The 14,430-nt window shown below is 42.3% G+C and overlaps 1 protein-coding gene across 4 annotated transcripts in view; it reads left to right on the top strand.

Annotated features, from left to right (window-relative positions):
- LOC115162162 (syntaxin-binding protein 6) overlaps positions 1 to 12,154 on the top strand; it is a 127,631-nt gene extending 115,477 nt beyond the window's left edge. For all 4 annotated transcript variants that reach the window (XM_029713194.1, XM_029713192.1, XM_029713191.1 and 1 more), the window contains 2 exons: positions 3,113 to 3,270; positions 10,555 to 12,154. In XM_029713194.1, the coding sequence (XP_029569054.1) occupies positions 3,113 to 3,270; positions 10,555 to 10,578 (182 nt within the window). In that variant the 3' untranslated portion in view covers positions 10,579 to 12,154. The remainder of the gene's footprint in view (positions 1 to 3,112; positions 3,271 to 10,554) is intronic.
- Positions 12,155 to 14,430: the final 2,276 nt, after the last annotated feature.

Genomic DNA, 14,430 nt, shown 5'->3' with positions numbered 1-14,430 from the left:
TTCACCTTCCAACAGGACAACAACCCTAAGCACACAGCCAAGACAACCCTACTGTACACAACTGTTACATTTTCAAGTAGCACTAGTTTAAGGTGAACAACAACAAAGGCCTTTAGTCATAACTATTATGGAAAGTGTTTGATAAAATGTATAATGTACAGATAAGTAGATGGTGCTGCTACTCTACAGGAGAGTGTCTCTTAGCCCCTTTTCTCTTAACACCCACCGAGACTTCAGGGCAGCGTACTGGCACACAATTCATACTGGATGGTAATTGACTCTGCTTGAGCTTGCATTTTTAAGATATAGAAAATATGTAGGCTTATGCAAGAGTGTGTTTGAGCTTGTAAGCATGTGTGTCCCTGTAAGAATATATGCCTGAGTGTGTGTGTGTGCATTGGTGTGACTGTCTGAACTGGGTGAGTTACATAACCAATCAAGCAGGCTTTGACAGTAAATGGCGGTTGACAGTCCTCATCATTAGGACGATTAAAATCGTTCTGTGTTCACAACATTACATTGTGTTGGCCTGACCTGTGATCACTTGATGGGGCATTTGACTTTTCTTTCACTTTTGTTGCGGAAAAAGGGTTTTGTCTTTTGTTCTGTCCCCTTTTGTTTTACAGGCGCGCCCTGATTATGTTGATATCATGGGAGTGTAGAAACACATTCTCCCTGCATTGTTGAAGTAGTTCCTTGGGACATAGAACACTGACTCAGGAAGGTCAGGTTCCTTCACAGGGATAGTCAGTTAATTCTTTACGAAAGCCCCATTTCAGAAAAACTCACTAGCCAAACAGAAGTACATTATCAAAACAAATGTCAAAGCAACACTTCGCCCAAATTTGTTTTGCCAGCTCTCTCACCCGACTTTAACACTGAAGTGGCATTTTGCAATGAGCGGAGATTGCCTTGGTTTCCCAAAAAAACAAAACAGAGGTGCTTGTTAAAGGCAAGGCATCACTCCCCCATGTTCTTGTGAAGAGAAATCTCAACAGAATCCGAGGACAGTGTTGAATCACCATGCCATGCCTCACTCCTACAAATCCCCCTTACAGCATGACGGCACCTAAATCAACTCTACAGAGTAAAGACCCAGGGCCATACAGTCACCACACAACCTGCCTCCCTGCTATTCTCTTTAATGACATTCACCATAGGAGGGGACTCAACCAGCAGCCAGTCCGGAATCACCCTGCCCAGGGAAACAAGTGAGAAGCAAGAAAGAGACGGAAGAGTGTGTGTGGGATGTCTCTGGGCTCTCTCTCAGTAGATCTCTCATCCCTCCTTCTCTGTTTTCAGGGGAAGAGGAGTTTTTTTAAGGGATTGGAGGGAGACATAGAGGAAGACTTGACACCTGTGTCCCAACACAAGTACTTCGTTTTCACTACTGTGAGGAAGATGCTAAATAAACACTTCTCCTTCCCTGGACTGTAATGAAATCCAGAGCCTTGAGGGAAGGGCAAATCCGCTATCTATCTATTGGTGATTTAGCCTGTCTGGGAGAGAAACCGGGGAAAGCTTTTCTTCCTCCCAGTAGGTCTGTGTGAGTGGACGGCTTTGACTTTATCAAGTTAACTTCCTTTGAAGGAAAGCAGAGGAGAGAGGAGAGTAAGACCAGCTGGCATCCCATCTGCTTTGGGCTGTCATCTACCCCACTGCACCACAACTCTGCCAGTTATCTATCAGTCAGTCAGCCTACCTGTATACACTCTACAGTGTGGATTCCGTTTGGGAAGACATGTTAAAATGACTGTCCGAGATTCTTACTTTTAATTCACGCTTCGTTTTACCCACATAAGGACAAGTTATAAGATAAATAACTGCCTTAGTGGAGCATGTGAATAAACCTTTGATTGGGATCTGTTTCCCTGTTTGGGAGTGTTCAAAGGATCTGCATTTGTTGTTCGAAGGATCTACATTTGTAAGTGTCATTGCATGGGATGTTTGTCCTGAACTGTAACCCCAAGAGGCCATCCTCTTCTAACAGTGAAAGCATCAGTTACTTTGAGTTCCGTTGTATTTCTATTCCTTCCACAGCCAGCAAGTTGAGAGGAGCACATTGTTAGAGCTGGCCTCTTTTTAATTAAAAAAAATATATTTTTGGGGTGTTTCTTTTTGTCCATTGTGCATACAGAACATTGCAGTACCAGTCCCCAGTTCTGCTGAAGAATGGCTCGTTCACAACTTTGGAACAACTGATGAAAAAACAATTCCATTGTCCTCCTTCCCAGACAACAAAAGAACCCAAGCAAGGTCAACAATAGAAGACACTTCAAAGCAAAAACAATGCTTAACTGTTTAAATTGGCGCCTCTCTTGGATATATCACCACATAAAGCGATAATTATAAAGCACTGTCAGGGTAATGGCTCTGAAGTGAAAGCTTTGAGGAGACGGCGGTCCCCGACCAAAAGCAACGATTGTTAGCATTGTGGGTCGACGGCAGGCCGCGCTGTCCAGAGTGTAGATTAATAGCTTGCCAGTTTGAAACATCCGCAGGGTCGGGGCTATCGGAGGAAGACTGTTCTGTTCTTTCCTCTCATCCACACAGTTGTGCCGCCAGGGATTGTCAGACACACTCCCTCCCCTATCCGCCATTATCTCACTTCAGTTTGAGAGGAAGAAAAGAGAACTAAAGTTTTACGAAAGAAAAGAGGAACACCTGGAGCTATTTGGTACACTTTCAAGTAGTGAGGTTGTTTCAGTTTAATTTGAGAGAATTGGCGTGATAGACCTCATTGGACTAAGCTTTGCAAATGAGGAGTGTGATGAGGTTTTTCATTTCATTGGCTCGTTTCTCACAGGAAACCAATCTCTGTAGAAAAACTCATTAGCTGGCTTCCTTGGCATTCCTGATTTGGAGTAACCTTATTTTTTACCTGTTCCTTGTCAATAATCAATGTCCGGCCAAGGTTGCTGAATGAAATATCAGCATTATCTTATAAAGCAGGGGATTTCTACCAAACTCATATCAGTAGCGCTGCATAGAGTTATTTTGTTGATAGTGATTAGATAGAAGGCAATATATAATTGATTATATTTATCCCATCCCCTCCCGCCTTCTCTCATTTTTCTCTTTCTCTCTGTCTCTATATTGCCCTCCTCTCCAGGTAACAGTATACTCCACTCGGCAGCAGACAGTGTGACCAGCGCTGTACAGAAGGCCAGCCAGGCGCTGAACGAGCGAGGGGAGCGCTTAGGCAGGGCTGAGGAGAAAACAGGGGAGATGAAGAATAGTGCTGAGCAGTTCGCCGTCACTGCACACAAGGTGAAACACACACACACACACACACACACACACACACACACACACACACACACACACACACACACACACACTACCGTTCAAAAGTTTGGGGTCACTTAGAAATGTCTTTGTTTTTGAAAGAAAAGCACAAACAGACCCCTCACAAGTCCTCAACTGGCAGCTTCATTAAATAGTACCCGCAAAACACCAGTCTCAACGTCAACAGTGAAGAAGCGACTCCGGGATGCTGGCCTTCTAGGCAGAGTTGCAAAGAAAAAGCCAAATCTCAGACTTGCCAATAAAAGATTAAGATGGGCAAAAGAACACAGACACTGGAGAGAGGAACTCTGCCTAGAACGCCAACATCCCAGAATTGCCTCTTCACTGTTGACTTTGAGACTGGTGTTTTGCGGGTACTATTTAATGAAGCTGCCAGTTGAGGACTTGTGAGACGTCTGTTTCTCAAACTAGACACACTAATGTACTTGTCCTCTTGCTCAGTTGTGCACCAAGGCCTCCCACTCCTCTTTCTACTCTGGTTAGAGACAGTTTGCGCTGTTCTGTGAAAGGAGTAGTACACAGCGTTGTACGAGATCTTCAGTTTCTTGGCAATTTCTCGCAGGGAATAGCCTTCATTTCTCAGAACAAGAATAGACTGATGAGTTTCGGAAGAAAGTTATTTGTTTCTGGCCATTTTGAGCCTGTAATCAAACCCACATATGCTGATGCTCCAGATACTCAACTAGTCTAAAGAAGTCCAGTTTTATTGTTTCTTTAATGAGCACAACAGTTTTCAGCTGTGCTAACATAATTGCAAAAGGGTTTTCCAATGATCAATTAGCCTTTTAAAATGATAAACTTGGATTAGCTAACGCAACGTGCCATTGGAACACAGGAGTGATGGTTGCTGATAATGGGCCTCAGGACGCCTATGTAGATATTCTATTAAAAATCAGCTGTTTCCAGCTACAATAGTCATTTACAAACATTTCTCACCTTTATTTAACCAGGTAGGCAAGTTGAGAACAAGTTCTCATTTACAATTGCGACCTGGCCAAGATAAAGCAAAGCAGTTCGACAACGTACAACAACACAGAGTTACACATGGAGTAAAACAAACATACAGTCAATAATACAGTAGAAAAATAAGTCTATATACAATGTGAGCAAATGAGGTGAGATAAGGGAGGTAAAGGCAAAAAAAGGCCATGGTGGCAAAATAAATACAATATAGCAAGTAAAACACTGGAATTGTAGATTTGTAGTAGAAGAAAGTGCAAAGTAGAAATAAATAATGGGGTGCGCATTAACAATGTCTTCACTGTATTTCTGATCAATTTCATATTTTAATGGTAAAAAAACGTGCTTTTCTTTCAAAAACAAGGACATTTCTAAGTGACCCAAAACTTTTGAATGGTAATGTGTATATATATATATATATGTGTATATATATATACACTGCTCAAAAAAATAAAGGGAACACTAAAATAACACATCCTAGATCTGAATGAATGAAATAATCTTATTAAATACTTTTTTCTTTACATAGTTGAATGTGCTGACAACAAAATCACACAAAAATAATCAATGGAAATCCAATTTATCAACCCATGGAGGTCTGGATTTGGAGTCACACTCAAAATTAAAGTGGAAAACCACACTACAGGCTGATCCAACTTTGATGTAATGTCCTTAAAACAAGTCAAAATGAGCCTCAGTAGTGTGTGTGGCCTCCACGTGCCTGTATGACCTCCCTACAACGCCTGGGCATGCTCCTGATGAGGTGGCGGATGGTCTCCTGAGGGATCTCCTCTCAGACCTGGACTAAAACATCCGCCAACTCCTGGACAGTCTGTGGTGCAACGTGGCGTTGGTGGATGGAGCGAGACATGATGTCCCAGATGTGCTCAATTGGATTCAGGTCTGGGGAACGGGCGGGCCAGTCCATAGCATCAATGCCTTCCTCTTGCAGGAACTGCTGACACACTCCAGCCACATGAGGTCTAGCATTGTCTTGCATTAGGAGGAACCCAGGGCCAACCGCACCAGCATATGGTCTCACAAGGGGTCTGAGGATCTTATCTCGGTACCTAATGGCAGTCAGGCTACCTCTGGCAAGCACATGGAGGGCTGTGCGGCCCCCCAAAGAAATGCCACCCCACACCATGACTGACCCACCGCCAAACCGGTCATGCTGGAGGATGTTGCAGGCAGCAGAATGTTCTCCACGGCGTCTCCAGACTCTGTCACGTCTGTCACATGTGCTGTGTGAACCTGCTTTCATCTGTGAAGAGCTCAGGGCGCCAGTGGCGAATTTGCCAATCTTGGTGTTCTCTGGCAAATGCCAAACATCCTGCACAGTATTGGGCTGTAAGCACAACCCCCACCTGTGGACGGCGGGCCCTCATACCACCCTCATGGAGTCTGTTTCTGACCGTTTGAGCAGACACATGCACATTTGTGGCCTGCTGGAGGTCATTTTGCAGGGCTCTGGCAGTTCTCCTCCTGCTCCTCCTTGCACAAAGGTGGAGGTAGCGGTCCTGCTGCTGGGTTGTTGCCCTCCTATGGCCTCCTCCACGTCTCCTGATGTACTGGCCTGTCTCCTGGTAGCACCTCCATGCTCTGGACACTACGCTGACAGACACAGCAAACCTTCTTGCCCAGCTCGCATTGATGTGCCATCCTGGATGAGCTGCACTACCTGAGCCACTTGTGTGGGTTGTAGACTCCGTCTCATGCTACCACTAGAGTGAAAGCACTGCCAGCATTCAAAAGTGACCAAAACATCAGCCAGGAAGCATAGGAACTGAGAAGTGGTCTGTGGTCACCACCTGCAGAACCACTCCTTTATTGGGGGTGTCTTGCTAATTGCCTATAATTTCCACATGTTGTCTATTCCATTTGCACAACAGCATGTGAAATTTATTGTAAATCAGTGTTGCTTCCTAAGTGGACAGTTTGATTTCACAGAAGTGTGATTGACTTGGAGTTACATTGTGTTGTTTAAGTGTTCCCTTAATTTTTGTTGAGCAGTGTATATAGTCACGCTTCACATACACTATATATACAAAAGTATGTAGACACCCCTTCAAATGAGTGGATTTGGCTGTTTCAGCCACACCCGTTGCTGACAGGTGTAAAAGTCGTGCACACAGCCATGCAATCTCCATAGACAAATATTGGCAGTAGAATGGCCTTACTGAAGAGCTCAGTGACTTTCATAGGATGCCACCTTTCCAACAAGTCAGTTCCTCAATGCTAGAGCTGCCCCGGTCAACTGTAAGTGCTGTATTGTGAAGTGGAAACACCTAGGCACAGCAGCGAAGTGGCTCACAGAATGGGACCGCCAAGTGCTAAAGCGCGTAAATATCGCCTAGTCTCGGTTGCAACACTCACGACAGAGTTTCAAACAGCCTCTGGAAGCAACGTCAGCACAATAACTTTTCATCGGGAGCTTCATGAAATGGGTTTCCATGACCGAGCAGTTGCACACAAGCCTAAGATCACCATGCGCAATGCCAAGCATCGGCTGGAGTGTCGTAAACCTCACTGCCATTGGACTCTGGAGTAGTGGAAACGCTTTGTCTGGAGTGATGAATCACACTTCACTGTCTGACAGACTAATCTGGGTTTGGCGGATGCAAGGAGAGCACTACCTGCCCGAATGCATAGTGCCAAATGTAAAGTTTGGTGGAGGAGGAATAATGGTCTGGGATTGTTTTTCATGGTTTGATCTAGAGCCCTGACCTCAGTCCCATCGAACACCTTTGGGATGAATTGGAACGCCGACTACGAGCCAGGCCTTATTGCCCAACATCAATGCCTGACTTCACTAATGCTCTTGTGGCTGAATGGAAGCAAGTCCCGGCAACAATGTTCCAATATCTATTGGAAAGCCTTCCCAGAAGAGTGGAGACTGTTATAGCAGTAAAGGGGGGACCAACTCCATATTAATCCCCATGATTTTGTAATGTGATATTCAACAAGCACGTGTCCACATACTTTTGTCCATGCAGTGTATCATACCACATTACAAGGGCTAGAGGAGTTTTTCATAACCACATAAACTGAACAGAATAACCTTAATAGTAATACATGTTACCAGAGGTATAGGCTATACCACATAATGGTACTATGTAACCCACATTTCCCCATTGTCTTTCACTAACAATTCATCCCACACTGATTTTCTGTAAACTCAGTTTGAGCTCTAAACTCAGCAAAAAGATCAAATGCTGTTCTCCATCCTCAGGTGATTCAGTCTAAGTGGTTAGTTTGTTGCTTCTGGCTGCCCAGCAGGGCGTTTCACTAGCTAGATGTTCTTATTAAGAATCCCATCTCTTCACTTATTGTTTACTTCCGCCATCTATTCTCTCTATCCCAGCTATTCTCCATGGGCTTCTCTCATCCTCTCAATCCAACTGTATCCCTCACACAAGGAGAACTAATCAACCGCTGATTAACCATACCATTATCATAATATGGTTTTGCTGCAAAAACAGGAAATAAGTTGTAAAGGAAATTAATAGTAAAAATACAAATCGTGCTCCGCTTCTAACTCACGACTGTGATTCGAACTTTTAAAGTAACTATAATTATCTTTGACCCGGCTTCTTGAACCTCCTGTAAAAACGGGATCACCCAACTTTGGTGACCCACTGTTCCAGATAGAGAGCATGTGCTCTGGAAGTATTCAACCCCTTTGTAATGGCAAGCCTAAATAAGTGCAGGAGTAGAAATGTGCTTAACAGATCACATAAGTTGCATGGACTCATTCCGTGTTCAATAATAGTGGTTAACATGATTTCTGAATGACTACCGTATCTCTTTACCCCATGCATACAATTATCTGTGAAGTCTCTTAATCCAGTATTGAATTTCAAGCGAAGATTAAACCAGAAAGACCAGGGAGGTTTTTCAATGCCTCGCAAAGATGGGCACCGATTGGTAGATAAAATAAAAAAGGAAATGCTGAATATCCTTTTGAGCATGGGGAAGTTCATAATTTCACTTTGGATGGTGTATCAATACACCCAGTCACTACAATTATACAGGCGTCCTTCCTAACTCAGTTGCTGGAGAGAAAGGAAACTGCTCAGGGATTTCACCATGAGCCCAGTGGTGATTTTGAATCAGTTAGAGTTTAATGGTTGTGATATGAGTATATTGAGGATGGATCAGCAACATTGTAGTTACTCCACAATACTAACCTAATTGACAGAGTGGAAAGAAGGAAGCCTGTACAGAATAAAAATATTCCAAAACATTCATCCTGTTTGCAACAAGGCACTTAAGTAATACTGCCAAATATGTGGCAAGGAAATTAACTTTTTGTCCTGAATACAAAGTGTTATGTTTGGGGCAAATCCAGCACATCACTGAGTACCACTCTGCATATTTTCAAGCATGGTGATGGCTGCATCATGTTATGGGTATTGTCATCGGCAACGACTGGGGATTTTTTTCAGGATAAAAGAAAATTGAATAAAGCAAAGCACAGGCAAAATCCTAGAGGAAAACCAGGTTCAGTCTGTTTTCCACTAGACACTTGGAGATTAATTCACCTTTTAGCAGGACAATAAACTAAAACACAAGGCCAAATCTACGCTGAAGTTGCTTACCAAGACAATGTTCCTGAGTGGCCTAGTTACAGATTTGACCTAAATCGTCTTGAAAATCTATGGCAAGACTTGAAAATGGCAGTCTGGCAATGATCAACAATCAACTTGACAGAGGTTGAAGAATTTTGAATGGAATAATGGGCAAATATAGTACAATCCAGGTGTGCAAAGCTCTTAGAGACTTACCCAAAGACTCACAGCTGTAATCGCTGCCAAAGGTGCTTCTACAAAGTATTGACTCGGGTGTGAATACTTATGTAAATTAGATATTTATGTATTTCATTTTCAATAAATGTGCAAACATTTCTAAAACATTTTTTCACTTTGTCATTATGGAGTATTGTGTGTAGATGGGTGAGATTTTTTAATCAATTCTGAATTCAGGTTGTAACGCAACAAAATGTGGAATAAGTCAAGGGGTATGAATTCTTTCTGAAGGCACTAACTCCCCATACAGATAAGACACTCCATCCACTTCCACATTGAGCTCCAGCAATTAGATGCTTCATTTTGTGAACCATTTAACTAATTAGTTGTCTTGCAGTTTTAGTCTTGCACTCACTAAAGCATGTTTGTTAAAAGATGCAACCCTATAATGTATATGGTTAACCACCGGTAGGAAGGTGATGTTAGCTAGCTACAGTAAATATATTCTGCAACATCTTATCTGACTGGTCATAACATTGAACAATATTTAGTTCATGTTTTGAAAGATGTATCTTTCCCCCTCTTCAGTTGTTGATGTTAAGTAAAAGTTGGGAACATCCTGTATCTGCTAACTGCGTTACTTTCCCCGCCTGTAAATGCCATTGAACAAGACACCACGTCTCCCTCTTTCTACCTGTGATCCAGTATACTTTAGTTCAAGTTGAGAACATATGGTATCTTGTAGTGGACTCAATAAGTGTTAAGGTGACCTGTAGCGGGAAACAACACTGCAGATTCAGTCAGTCTGTCTCTGCAGTGTCTCCCACCTGCTGAGGCTCTGTGTGACATCAGTCCATTAGCGCCACTGTTGAGCTCTCACCATCCCCACAGAAGGAGCTATGGCCGTCTGGTCTGTGCTGCAGCTCTGCTGCCCCCACTTGTTAGCTCTGAAGATTTCACCCACCTCTATTTTGAAACGTGTGTGTGTGTGAGAGAGAGATTTAGATTGGTGGACCTGGCCTTCTCCTTAATGAGCCTCCAGTCAAGCCCGCTAGAACTCTCTTTAATGAGATGAAGTCTGAGTGACCAGTCACTTCCTGATGAAAACACTGGGGCGTGGGCCGCTTACCAACGCCTGGGGAATAACACCACCCTAATAGCTATTATTCCTTTCTGCCTAGAGGATAGACCCTGCTTGTCCTTGTTCTACTACTCACCATGCCAACCACTTTAGCCTCCACCAGGTGGGAAACAAAGTAGTATCAATGAGGTTCTTTTACTTCTATTTGTTGGTGGTAGGATTTTAATGTGCTAGCTAACTTCGGAATTTATTTTTGTTTTTGCAGTTTCCAGAAATGATTTTTTATCTTATTGTGTTTTGTTTCAATTATTTTGGGGAACCCCATAGGGGGTGTTGAAGAAATGTTCACTTAAATTGCTTTCTCATTTCACTTAGTCACTGCATGATGTTTATATATCTCCACATGGCTGACGTGCTCTCGTTTTGTCCCTTCCCCTCTCTTTTTCCTCTCCACAGCTGGCCATGAAGCATAAGTGTTAAACTTTGGGGAGAGGGGTCCACCAAGCGTGCCAGACGCCATAGGACGGGTTTCAGATTGCATTATTTGTATTTATTGTAACGAAGGTAACATTTATTTGTTTCTAATGAAGAAGATCTGATGACGAGGAAGGGGGAGAGAAAGAGGGAGGGAACACAGATGAGACAGTTGAGAGCAAATGTTTCACGGCTAACTCTTCTTTTACTCCCTCTATTGCTCCCAAAGTACTCCTTGACCTTACTGTGAAACACCATGGAAATGACTGACTATGGTCACTGCCCTCTCCAACACACACACACACACACACACACACACACACACACACACACACACACACACACACACACACACACACACACACACACACACACACACACACACACACACACACACACACACACACACACACACACACACACACACACACACACACACACACACACACACACACACACACACACACACACACACACGCGCGCACACACCACCACCGTCCAAATCCCCCTAAAAGGAACAGGTCTTCAACTCCCTCAAAGAAGTGACTTTACATATGGTGCTGGAAGAGGAGAATATAACTGCAGCAGAGTGTATGACATGACACATGCGTATCATATGATGGCTATTTTACTGTACTTAGAGTCAGCAATGTACACCCCAGTATGTGAACATCAACTTGTCAAAAGGAGATGAGCTCTTCACTCTCTTTTGTCGTTTGACTATTTGGCATCATATTGTTTTGAAAAGCTCATTGGTGCATACATTCATTTCAGACATAGTATTAGCCAAATGTGTGGAGGACATTCATGTTGCTTCTAAAAACTACTGCTGCAAGCTTACATTTCAACCAATATGGTATGTTTTCCAAGTTTAATGTTCTGCAAAACAGTCTGTGAGCTATTCATTAAAGTGACCAAGGGTTCAGGTGCATGGTCTACCAAAATACACTTTCATTACAAAAGGTTGAATAAAACAAAAAACAAGCATTTAGGCTTCACTGTTGGCATTTCTTAAGTGTTATTGAAGCACTTGGTTGTATGGACGAGATCAGATGGTTTATTGTAAGGTAAGAGACTACAATATCGTTGTAAATTAGCTTCGACTAGTGTAACAAGCTTATAAGACTGTAATCAGATAATTCTACCACAATTTACAATGTAATTGGTGTCGAATCATCCCTGTAAATATAATTTTGATTGTAACCCTTTCAACTCCAACCTTGGTCACATTTTGTACTTATAGTTTAACTTGTGTTTATATAAAGTTTTTTGTTCTGATATGTAAAACAGCATATTGACACATCATCACTAGCAGCATTGTACAATATTGGTCTGCATTCATTGTGTGTAACCGTGGCTTCCTTACAAGCAATTTGAAGCAACTAAACCACCCACAGTGTGGATATGTCTTGTTTATTACGCTTATATTTTGGATTTGTCCAACCGTCACAATGCACTGACACCCTTACCTTGCAGAGAGCACTGTTAAGTTCTTACTGAAATTCTAGTTGCCTCAAATTCTAATCCGCTTCATCCTTACATTTTGGATGTTAATTGTTTTAATAAAAAATATTGAAAGTCATTTGTCTGATGGTTATGAAATGTTTTTGTTGCAATTGCAAGCTACTTAGTCATTTTGTCTACACTCCATTGGTCAGTGAAGAAGTCATCATCCTTTTACAGTTCATATGACTAGCTAAGGTCCCTAAACAGTCTTAGTGCAATGGTTCTATATCGGTGTTTTTAAACGTACTGTTTCATAAGTACTTCAACAGCATTTAGTTTGACTTGAGCAGTATGAATGTGTTATGATAACACTCATGGTAACCCAAGGTAACACTGCCTTGCTAGATCGATAACCAAAAGGAGAAGGTCAATAATGTTTTGTACCAGGTTTGAAAGAGGGGGTTGTTCCTTAAGATGTATGGTGCTTGTTGGAAGTGGATTGTGTGAGGAATACAGAAGGCCACAGTACTGTATGTAGAATAGGCTAATGGAATGAAAAGGTAGTTATTATAGATGGTCTCAATACTAGGCACATCTAATACAGACTTATACCATTCTTTTCAAGGAAACATCACAGACCAATACTTTTTAGAGTTTGAAGGTCACACATTGAATTATTCCAAAACCTCTGTGCACACCTATAAACCTCCTTGTTTATATCAGATTACATACCATCTAAATAAACACAGTCTCAAGTCTGTCTTTAAATGATTGCCGACGTTTGCTTTTTTGGATGTGAAATTCTGTAGTAAAAACTAGAAAAAATAATGGGAGGGGCATGTATACTGTATAGGTCATTGAAGTTTGTGTATCACCCAGTTATCCACTACTGGGGTCTCTGTTGTAGAGCTAGCATTCTTACCACGGTGACACAGCATGTGTGCAGGCTTCTATGTCTAAGTGTCTGTACTGAACAAAAATATAAACGCAACATGTAAAGTGTTGGTCCCATGTTTCATGAGCTGAAATAAGATCCCAGAAATGTTCTATATGCCAAAAAAAGGCTTATTTCTCAGATTTTGTGCACACATTTGTTTACATCCCTGTTAGGGAGCATTTATCATTTGCCAAGATAATCCATCCAACTGACAGGTGTGGCGTGTCAAGAAGATGATTAAACAGCATGGTCATTACACAGGTGCACCTTGTTCTGTGGACAATAAAAGGTCACTCTAAAATGTGCAGTTTGTCACACAACACAGTGCTACAGATGTCTCAGGTTTTGAGGGAGTGTGCAATTGGCTTGCTGACTGCAGGAATGTCCACCAGAGCTGTTGTGAGAGAATTGAATGTTAATTTCTCTACCATAAGCTGCCTCCAACTTTGTTTTAGAGAATTGGTCCGTAATTCCAACCGGCTTTACAACTGCAGACCACATGTAAACACGACCTCCACATCCGGCTTCTTCACCTGGGGGATCATCTGAGTCCAGCCACCTGGACAGCTGATGAAACAGGTGTATTTCTGTCTCTAATAAAGACCTTTTGCAGGGAAAAATGCATTGATTGGCTGGGTCTGGCTCCCAATTGGGTGCGCCCCTGCCCAGTCATGTGAAATCTATAGATTAGGGCCGAATGAATTTATTTCAGTTGATTGATTTCCTTATATGAATTCTTAGAAATTATTGCATGTTGCATTTATATTTTTGTTCTGTCTAGAAAGCCCCCTCAGCAGTTAGCCCCAAATGTGACTTCTATTAATTTCCCCCTTTCAAGCTCTACTATGCCTTAGCTAGGTGGGACAACCACATATCAATCTTAAAAGTAATGCACTAACTGTAAGTCACTCTCTGAGTATCACTGAAATGTAATACTCAGATTTTGGGCAAATATAAATTAACATGATTCAACTATTGAGGACGTTTCTAGTGATGCTATTCAGATGAATTATCCATGTTATTCCACAGACCAGATCTGGAGAAGTGTATGTAGTAATTAAATCTCTCAACAATAGAACAGCAATGCGGACGGAACGCTAATCCAGACTCCCAGATGAAGTCTTAAATCTTGACAGCATCAAAATGATCCTCCCGTTCTCACCCACCCACTAATAGTGCTTTAAATCCAAAATGAATAATGCCGTCTTTTTGACAAGCAGGGGAGTGGGGTATGGTAATGATGTAGAAATACATGATTTATTTTTACTGCCCGAGAGGGTAACTAAGTACCCCATAAAACATCTCCAGAGCGGGGCTCTCCTGTCGTAACTCTCTCCTCCAACAGCCACTGAATCCTCCTCCTCTCCCCTCCATTCCTCCCTTCATTTTTTGTATTTCCCTATATAGAAGCCTTCCGAAAGCCTGAACAGTGGAGGCTAGTGGGAGGAGCTATATGAGGACGAGCTCATTGTGAT

The sequence above is a fragment of the Salmo trutta genome, chromosome 25 (assembly GCF_901001165.1).
Source record: "Salmo trutta chromosome 25, fSalTru1.1, whole genome shotgun sequence".
Taxonomy (NCBI): Eukaryota; Metazoa; Chordata; class Actinopteri; order Salmoniformes; family Salmonidae; genus Salmo; species Salmo trutta.
Note: the sequence above shows the minus strand (reverse complement) of the source record. Positions and strands in the feature narration are given on the sequence as shown.